General features: G+C 36.4%; 1 protein-coding gene across 3 annotated transcripts; it reads left to right on the top strand.

Moving 5' to 3' along the window:
- Positions 1–384: 384 nt before the first annotated feature.
- LOC129900966 (uncharacterized) lies at positions 385–7,369 on the top strand. 3 transcript variants are annotated; one of them, XM_055976065.1, is made up of 12 exons: positions 386–676; positions 854–941; positions 1,884–2,177; positions 2,849–3,007; positions 3,822–3,962; positions 4,054–4,110; positions 4,634–4,772; positions 5,504–5,608; positions 5,685–5,875; positions 6,423–6,464; positions 6,548–6,632; positions 6,906–7,369. In XM_055976065.1, the coding sequence occupies exons 1-12, from the start codon at positions 570–572 to the stop codon at positions 6,923–6,925; spliced, it is 1,428 nt and encodes a 475-aa protein (XP_055832040.1). In that variant the 5' UTR covers positions 386–569; the 3' UTR covers positions 6,926–7,369. The 3 variants fall into 3 exon arrangements, with proteins under 3 accessions (XP_055832038.1, XP_055832040.1, XP_055832041.1); XM_055976066.1 differs by having other exon boundaries at positions 6,786–7,369; XM_055976063.1 differs by having other exon boundaries at positions 385–676; positions 6,548–7,369.
- Positions 7,370–9,751: the final 2,382 nt, after the last annotated feature.

The following is a 9,751-nucleotide window of genomic DNA, read 5'->3' as shown; positions in this document are numbered from 1 at the left end:
TCACAAAACTGGAAAGAAAGGATATTAATTCTGCCCAGTAATGATGATGTGTTGTACTTCTATTAAAAATATTCTTGATTGAAAAATCTTCTGCCATCAAAATAAATTAAGAAAAAATAAAATTAATGAACTTTGATTAACGAAGATCGTGAGGGAGAAGGATGCGAAAGAACTGGATGATTAAGGTGCGAGGGAAGAATTAGGAGAGAGCATGAGTTGATTTAGAGAAGTAAATTAGAGAGATTATTAAGTAGTTAGAGTATTATTTTAAGTTAATTTTAAAGAGTGGTATACGTGACTTCAAACCAATTATATAATTATTAAATATAAAAAAATTAATAGATATGATATGAATATATATTTTTTCATATTTAATTATGTAGATTTTCCGGAGAATAGATCATTAGGCTCGAGTCCCGTGCCACGTATTTCAGAGTGATGCTATCATCATAGAAAAACGCTTTAGAAAGTGGCACTTCCATGGAAATACTAAACTATAAATAAAAGGGCAGAGCGATAAGTTGTGTAAATCAGAAAAAAAAGAGAGCGCAAAAGTATTGAGGGAAGCTATGAATATCATGATCCTGCTACTCCTCCCTATTTTCTTAGCGATTACGCATTTCTCAAACGCTGATGAACCCTTCGACGTTCGGAAACACCTGGCCACTGTATCCAGGTCTCTCTCTCTTTCTCGCACACACTCAATTAGTTTATGATGAAATTTGATGATCCGTCATATATATGGAATTAGGGTTCTAAATTTGTGCACGTATTCTCACTTTTTCAATTTCTGTTGCAAAGTTTGGTGTTTCCATTGGCCTCTTCCAATTGTTCTTTGGCTTTTTGTGGGCAGATATGCTGATTCCAATGACATATCCGCCAATTCTTTCCTATCTTCTGAAATTCCAGATCAATGTACACCCATTCATTTGAATCTAGTGGTGAGTATGTTTTCCTTAATGTCGAGTCAATCTTCATTAACTTCTGATGATTTAGATTATCCAAATACATTCATGTTCCGGGTAACTCAGAAGAAATTAGCTGCAGATTGATAAAATGTCCATGCTATTATTCGGAAAGAATTATAAGAGCATAGTAATTGTGGATCCAACTATATTTTACTGATGCTTAGTATGCGCGTACACGTTGAGGATTGAACTATCTCAACTAGTGTTATATCTAGGGTTTTTTTCCTGACGTATATGTATTAGCATTACCCTAGGGAGGGCTATGCACTGGCTTTTGGTGCCAGCTGATGTCTGTCTGCACCATGCCATTTTGAAGGAAGAAAATTTCATGCTTTTCAAATGAGAAGATCCTGTGTATTTTATAACATAACTGGAAAATACAATCCAAAAATTTAGATTGCTAACTAAATGTTTTAAAATTTTCACCAAAGAAGTTTAGATGAAGAGTAACTCACTGATTTTCACTCACTATACCATTCTCTTCTCCTTCTCCGAGTCCAAGGTCAAATTTTGCTGATCCTTTATGGGTATATTATTCATTTTGAGAGTCTTTACTTCTTTTCTCCCTCCATCTTCATTAGAAAAGCTTCTATACCACTTTAGTTATTATTTTGGCACTTTACATACTTTGCATTCTTTCTCACACTTGCTCGTCATAAGGCGTCCATTGTTGTGGTAACATGCCTACTCTTAGTTTGTTCCCATGCTGCATTCTCTGTATTCTCTCTCAAATTTTACGATCGAGGAGACATCAACATCCAGTGAACCACAGAGATTTGAGTTTGATGTGCTTTATGGATATCTGGCTGATGATAAACTTAAGTAATTTGGCTGGAATTTCTGAAGTTTTGCTTTTTTCTGTAAGAGATGTTTTCAGAGATAAATTGGTTTGATCACTTTCTTGTTCTATGATAGGCAAGACATGGCACTCGTGCACCAACGAAGAAGAAGATAAGGGAATTAGAAGCCTTGGCTGTTCACTTGGAAGTCCTTGTACGTGATGCAAAAGAACATAACCAATCTTTGGAGAAAATTCCTGCTTGGTTAGTGGGATGGAGGTCTCCTTGGAAAGGAAAACTTACAGGTGGAGAGTTGATCGCTGCAGGAGAAGATGAATTATATCATCTCGGAATCAGAGTCAGAGAAAGATTTCCAGACCTTTTCAATGAAGAATACCACCCAGATGTATATTCAATCAAGACTACCCAGGTTGATAGATTAGTTTATTACTTCTTTATATTCAATCTGGGACAATGGCAAAGCATGACTAGAGTCATCCTACTGAATAAAGAAGAAAGCATGACTGGAGTCATCCTTCCCTCTCCCGGTTTCAATACTAGTCAAAGAACTTCTGCAACAAATGATCAAACAAATCTAACATGCTAGCAGTAGTTGAAGAGCCAAATTTCACTAGGACGGCATACATCTTTTTATTATTGAAAAACGAAAGAGGATATCTCATCATCTTCTGAGCTCTAGGACTTTTGGTCCTTTGACTTGCAATTTTCCTTGTATTCATTTTCTGGCGTCCTGTGTTCATGTGTCACGCAGATGATATCCAAATAAATTGATGACAGGGATCTTTGTAGAGGCTTTTGTCTATATTACTGCCTTTGTCAGGCAACTCACATGGCTTTAGAAGGTTCAGCGAAGTGTCTTTATTTATCCACCAAAGCTGATCTTAAGTTTTACATATTTACATGATGCATCAAGAATTCAATTGCTTTACAAGTATTTGGATTTGAGTGATTGGAGGACTTATCTACATTTCTACAAATACCTTTTGTATTCAAAGGTTGCAGCATTCTAATTCCATGTCAACTTCTTGTTACTTCCTCAGTCATATTGTCTTCGATATTTATTCATGTTTACTTATATAGGTTCCTCGGGCATCAGCTAGCGCTGTGGCATTTGGGATGGGTCTATTTAATGAAAGAGGAAAACTTGGACCAGGAAGGCATCGAGCTTTTGCTGTTACCAGTGAAAGCCGTGCAAGTGACATAGTTTTGAGATTTCATGATTGTTGTCAAAGCTACAAGGTATGCATGCAAATTTGATCTGCCTTGAAGTTGATGATGGAGATTTTGTATGTGAATAACATCAAAATTAGTTTCCATTCATGCATTTTAACTAGTTTTTTGAGCTTTTGCTTGTAAATTGGGACTTGAGGTAATAATAACTACATTAATACTGGTTAACTTAGAGTACAAATATTTTTTGATTGTTCTCAAAAGTTTACAATTTTCTGTCACGGAATGAAGTCCCTTTCCTCAAATAGCAAAGTTTAACATCTCCTAAAGGTGTAAAGTAAATAGACACCGACTAAACTGGAACTGAGCTAATGGAGATTAACTTATTATTGAAGATGTTGCTGGAAGTATAGAACACAACTCATAATATGGGTTAAGTTATATGTGGTTTGCATATTTTTTAAAAGTCTAATGCACATAGAAATGCAAACTTGCTTCCATTTATCGACGAAGTGCTAACTTGTTCTGATTTAAAAATAAACATAAAGGAGAAGTATGAATTGAGTGTCAAAATATACTACATTTCAGTGTCCGGATAGGGTGTTCTGTACTGTACATTATTACTACTTTTTTTTTAAGTATACACCTTTGTTGTCTCTCCTACTCCTTTTTATTGATATGGGTGCTATCTGATCTAAAGAAGACTTGAGAAAGACTTACAGATTGAATGTTATTTCTTTTTGGGTTTTGGCCTTTTGGGGTGTGTGTGTGTGTTGGGTGTGTGTGTGTGTTGGGGGTGGGGGTAGGGGTGGGGGTGGGGGTGGGGCTTGATTGGCGAGTTGAGTGAGCAACAAAATTATTATACTTTTTCATTTGGTTGCAGGCTTTTAGAAAAAGTCAGGAGCCAAATGTGGACAAGCTCAAAGAACCTGTATTGAATGAAATTACTCTTGAATTAGTCAGGCAATATGGGCTTAATTTTACAGATCAAGATGTATCCTCTTTATGGTTTCTCTGCAAACAGGTGAGTATAGCACTATTAGTATTCTGATGAGTGCTAAACCTTGTATAAATTTTTATCTATATCTTCTTTCCTATATGACTTTTTCCCCCAGGAAGCATCCTTGTTGAACATCACCAAACAAGCTTGTAGTCTGTTCAGTTCATCTGAGGTACTTTGTGCTAACCCTATTCTTTTTTTCTTCATTTCTATTTCCTGTTTTATGTTTCATGGTTCCTGCTGCAATGTTTTTTTCATTTTCATTTTTTTGGGCGAGAACTGGAAATGGGAAATTATTTTGTGTATGTTTTGGGGGTGACTTTTTTTTGGGGTGGGGGGGGGGGGTCGTGTAGCTTTCACAATTCCCCCTTTCAACACTTCTATCAATGGGAAGTGGAAACTATAACTTATAACACTATACAAAAGGTGTTACTATCTTTAATTTCCTAAAAATAATATACCTACTGTTGTAGATTCCTGTGCTGTACGGAAGCTCCCTTTTTTTTTAATTGGGTCAGAATGTACAATGCAGGGAGAGGATGAGAGACTAGTCCATCTCCTTTGATATTTGATTGAAACATATGATTTACTTGTTGATCACCATGTATTTTAAGTACATCTCCTACTTTTCATTTATATGGAATATTGGAGCTTTCTTGTTGCCATCCATGGTTATTGACAAGTTCACATTTTAGATTTCTTTGTTGGAGTGGGCTGATGATTTGGAGTTGTTCATTCTCAAAGGCTATGGTGACACACTAAATTATCGAATGGGAGTGCCACTGCTTGAGGATGTTGTTCAATCAATGGAACAGGCAATTAAGGCTAAAGAAGGTGATACTAGTTGAACAAGCTTTTCTTTCTTCTCTTTTTTTTTCCCTATTGGTTGGGGGTTAAATAGTGTCTCTTGAGGCATATGGATGTCTTATTCTTCCCTTGTTGCTGCTAATGAGATCACAAAGGATGAGATAGTTATGGTGTAACTGATGTTTACTCAAACCAAACCAGTAAATGTAATAAGATCTGTGTAATCTCTCTAGTAACCCCTTCCAAGTGATCTTGAAAATTTTTATCCCGGATTAGCCACTAAATTTGCAGATTGTATCCTTATTACTTGAATTTAAGCTTTAACTATTCAACTGTCCTTTGTAATATGATTTGTCTATATCTCTCTAGTCTCTCCTTCCAAGTAATCCAGAAAATTTATATCCTAGATCAGCCACTAAATTTGCAGTTTATGTTATTATTCCTTGAGGTTTAAGCTTCTATTTATAACCTGTCTTTTCAACTAGGTGCTTCTGTTGTACAAGTTATCATCATATTGTTGATTCCTAGTATGAATGCCTCCCTGTATCACTCACTCTAGTCTATCTGAAATTCTTCTATCCTATTAATGTCATTTTTCATCATGTATGTGTATGTATTTCCTAAACTGAACTTAGATCAAAACAATAAATTTGTTTATATGTGAATCTATTATACTCCTGAGGGTAATCTGTATCTAGTTTTGTATTTCTTTTACTTTCACCTTTTCTTAATCTTTTCTGTACATTCTCCTCCTTCAGAAGGATATGCTCCAGGGATCTATGAAAAAGCAAGAATGCGTTTTGCTCATGCAGAAACTCTCCTTCCCTTTTCATGCCTAATCGGGCTCTTTCTTGAAGAATCTGGTGAGTGTTTGTACAGTAGAATTAGAGTAGTTATTGATCCTATTCTGACTTTTTAATCGGTTTCTGATTGCTACAGAGTTTGAACAGATACAAAGAGAGGAAAGCTTGGAACTCCCGCCTAAGCCTCCTAAAAATAGAAACTGGCGAGGAAGTATCGTGGCTCCTTTTGCTGGAAATAACATGTTAATCCTTTACAGCTGCCAATTGGACAACTCAAGCAAGTACTTTGTGCAAGTGCTACATAATGAACGTCCCATTGCATTGCCAGTAAGTGTTTCTGGATTCATATTATGGTGTATTTGAATATGTTTGGTCCTTGCTTTGCAATTCATCTTCTCCGATTACTAGGACACTGGAGATTTTTCATGTACCTTTTAATTAAAAAGAAATAAAATGTTTCACTGGCAGCCTGGTCCATGCTGCTCAATTAGTGGTTTTGTTCCAATCATTCATCTGATGGGATCATGTCAAAGCATTAAACTTTACACGTTCAGAAAGCTCCTTATTGTCTGTCTAAACAACCAGTACTTTCCTGTGAAACAGTTTGTGTCAGGGTTTCCCTTAGACTAGAATGACAGTGTAAGCTTTCGTTTTGGCTTTTTCTTTGAGTGTTCTCTTCTTTCTGTCTTTTTTTTTCCTTTTATAATAAGATTTTCTAAAAGAGTGACTGGGAACTCACACTACTTTTAGAAACCACTTGTCAAAAAGCTGCTAACAACTTGTGCCTCAGGTGACATATATTTGTTCCCTTTGGGAATTTGGTGTGATTATTTTCTACTTTTGCCCATTCTAATGCTTCTCTCTGTTCTTGTAGGGTTGCCATGGTTTGAGTTTTTGCCCATTCGAAGTATTTAAGGTATTGCTTTCATATATCACTAGATGTTTCAATTTACTGAGACATAGGCTATCCCTTAGGTCTCACCCATTTTAACTCTTCAGGGAAAAATAGCTGCTCCTCACTTGAAACACGACTACAACATGCTTTGCGACGTAATGGAACAGAAACAGAAGAATTCTGCGTCCAGTAAGTTATCACAATTACTTAGTTGGTTTTGGTCGCTGAGGAATGCTGGCTCATTGGCCCAGAAAGATGATTTATAGTTTCTCACAAGTTTCTCTTTTTTTCTTTTTTCTTTTTGATCTTTTCTATGTTTGGCTGATTGTGCCTGCTTATTAGGATGATTCAATCATTAGGCCAGCAGATTGTCCTGGTGGTACGATTGCTAGGCCAAATACTGTATGAATGAAGTTTAGGAGTGACTCAGTAACTGGTGGAATTTTGGATGTCTAACTGTAGGTAGCAAAGAAGGAATATAATCGGTGAAAATCCTTACTAAAGTTACTTGTATGTTTTTTCACGTACGAGAAATTTGTGTAATGGCCAATATTACTAGAGTTCATCATTGTTGAGTTGGCTGGGCGTGTTCGCATTTACGATGACAGAGATTTTGCAACCACCTCAACATTAATATGGCACTCAGATTTGGTTCCTAATCCATTTTTAATTGGGATGTACTGCATGATCGATTTTGCTCTTGGAATGGGAAATCCCCTCAGATTCCTCTCATGTCCAAAAGCATCTTTCATTTCTGTTGAAAGGGAAGCTAAAGCTTGAAGAAGAAGGAAGAAGAAGAAGAAGTTTATGGAGAGAGAATAAGGATTGAGAGAATCAAATTGTAATTCTCATTTCTGCAATAATTCCAAATACACTGTAGCTATTCCTATTTATATTATTCGCTAACCGACTTTAATTATCTCTAACTAACTACAGATATTTTCTAACTAACAATGAACAACCTTCATTTGCCTAACTAACTAAATACAAGCACCAACAGCTATGATTATACTCCCCCTAAAGTTGGATCGCTGAACACATCAATCATTCCCAACTTGCTGATAAGGTAAGCATGCTGCTGTCTTTCAGTCCCTTTGTCAGCACATCTGCAATCTGTTCCTTACTGCTCACATGATATATTTTGATCAGTTCTTGTAATTTTTTCCCACATAAAATGACAGTCAATTTCTATGTGCTTGTGCTCTCATGATACATGGGATTTGATGCTATCTGAAGTGTTGCCTTCTTGTTACATAAAAGATTCATAGGAAGTTCAACTTGTGCCCTCAATTCCTTCAGTAGACCATGAATACCATATCAACTTTGACATCCCAGCCATGCTTTATACTCAGCTACAGTAGTACTCCTTGAGATTGTTGACTGTTTTTTGATCTCCAGGATATTAATGACTCATCTAACTTTACACAATACCTTGTAACTGATCTCCTTGTTACTGAGCATGATGTCCAATCAACATTACAGTATGTAGATACCTTTCCTGAAGGTTTACTGCTCATTAATAGTCCGAGACCAGGTTGACCTTTCATGTATTTTACCACAAGAGTAGCAGCCTCCATATGTGACTCCTTTGGCTTAGGCATGAATTCGCTCAGCCATAGCACTGCTAACGATATGTCTGACCTTGTTACCGTCAAGTACAACAATCTACTAATTAGTCTTGATAGCCTCTCTTATCCATCAGTTCTTTGTCTTCATGTATACCCAAGCATCTGTCAAATTCTGCACTTGTAAGCTTCTGATTCATCTGTAAAGGTGTTGCCAGTGGTCTTGTGTCCTCTAGGCCACATTCTGAAATGAGTTTTAAGAGCATATTTTCTCTGATCATAAGAATTCCTTTGCCAGACCTTGCAAATTCTAGCCCTAGAAAATATCTCAATTCACCTAGGTTCTTCATCCTGAAATTTTGTTTGAGTGTGCTAATAGCATCTTGAATTAGGTTTGCTTTGCTATCTGTGATTAAGAGGCCATCTATGTACACCAAAATAATAACAATATCATTTTCATATCTCTTAGTGAAAAGAGAATAATCCAATTTACTTTGACTGAAATCAAAATTAATAAATGCCGATGTGAGCTTCGAATACCATTATATACTAGCTTGATTAAACCCATAAAATGATTTAAGCATACTGTACACCTTAGACTACATGGCTAATGAAGCCTTGAGGTAGAGTCAAGCAAACCTCCTCAACTAGGTCTCCTTGTGGAAAAAAAACATTGTAGACATTCGTTTGATATAAGGGCCAAGTGTGTTGAGTTGCCAAATAAGTCACACTCCTCATAGTAACCATTATCACAACAAGTGAGAAGTGTTATGGTAATTCAACCCTTCTTGTTGAGTAAATCGCTTGGCCACCAACCTAACTTTTTACCTTTTTACTGAACTATCATCCAAATACTTCACCTTATACATCCATCTAAAACCTATAGGAGTCTTACAAGCAAATCAACTATCTCTCAGGTGTTATTGTCACAAAGAGCCCGAATTTCAAACTTCATGGCCTAAATTTCAAATTTTATGGCTTGAATTCAATAAGCATCATGAATAGCTTGGTCAGGAGAGAAAGGTTCAGTGATTAAGGAAAAAGTTATGAGAAATGCTTGATAAACAGGAGAGATAAGGTCACGGGAAATAGATTTAGAGATAAGAGTGAGGAGTGGTGGATTGATAATGATAATCAGGAGACAGATATGTGGTTTAATACTCCTGCCTGACCTTCTTGGGAGTTTCATGTATGACAATTGGAAAAAGGGAAAGAAGAAGAGGAAACTGGAGCAAAATTATTAGAATAATCAGCAAGTCAGGAAAAGATTGAGAGGTGGTGTTGGCAGGACCTGTAGGAGAATCGACTAAATGACTGCCTAGGGTAGTAGAAAGGATATGTTGATAAAAGTCAATATCTTGCTCAACAAAAGGTGGTGAAGGTGAGACATTGGAGTAGTGGTAGAAGCTGAAAAAGTAGTCTTTGGAGATTTGAAAGGGAATATAAATTCACCGAATGAGACATCCCTGTTGACTAGAAAAGATGATGAAAAGATGTCATAAACTTTGTAGCCCTTTTAAGTACTTGAGTAACCCATAAAGATGCCAATTATCACCTTAAGGGAGAAATTATCTGCATAAGATGGTTTGGTAGCATAACAAAGGCAACCGAATTTTTTAGGAGGGTGAAGGATGGTGGAGAACCATGAAACACCTCATATGAGGATTTTCTTGATAAGATAGATGATGTCAGTTTGTTTATAAGGTAAATAACTGTTAAAAACACATTCACTCCACAATTTAA

This window comes from Solanum dulcamara, chromosome 8 (genome assembly GCF_947179165.1).
Source record: "Solanum dulcamara chromosome 8, daSolDulc1.2, whole genome shotgun sequence".
In the NCBI taxonomy this organism is placed as follows: Eukaryota; Viridiplantae; Streptophyta; class Magnoliopsida; order Solanales; family Solanaceae; genus Solanum; species Solanum dulcamara.
The sequence above is the reverse complement of the archived record's forward strand: the minus strand, read 5'-3'. Positions and strand labels throughout refer to the sequence as shown.

Excerpts from the sequence above, each read along its gene's own strand:
- LOC129900966 (XM_055976063.1), top strand. The coding sequence starts at position 570 with ATGAATATCATGATCCTGCTACTCCTCCCTATTTTCTTAGCGATTACG. Across the intron at positions 4,111-4,633 it reads GTCTGTTCAGTTCATCTGAG|ATTTCTTTGTTGGAGTGGGC; the intron begins GTACTTTGTGCT and ends TTCACATTTTAG. Across the intron at positions 4,773-5,503 it reads GGCAATTAAGGCTAAAGAAG|AAGGATATGCTCCAGGGATC; the intron begins GTGATACTAGTT and ends CTCCTCCTTCAG.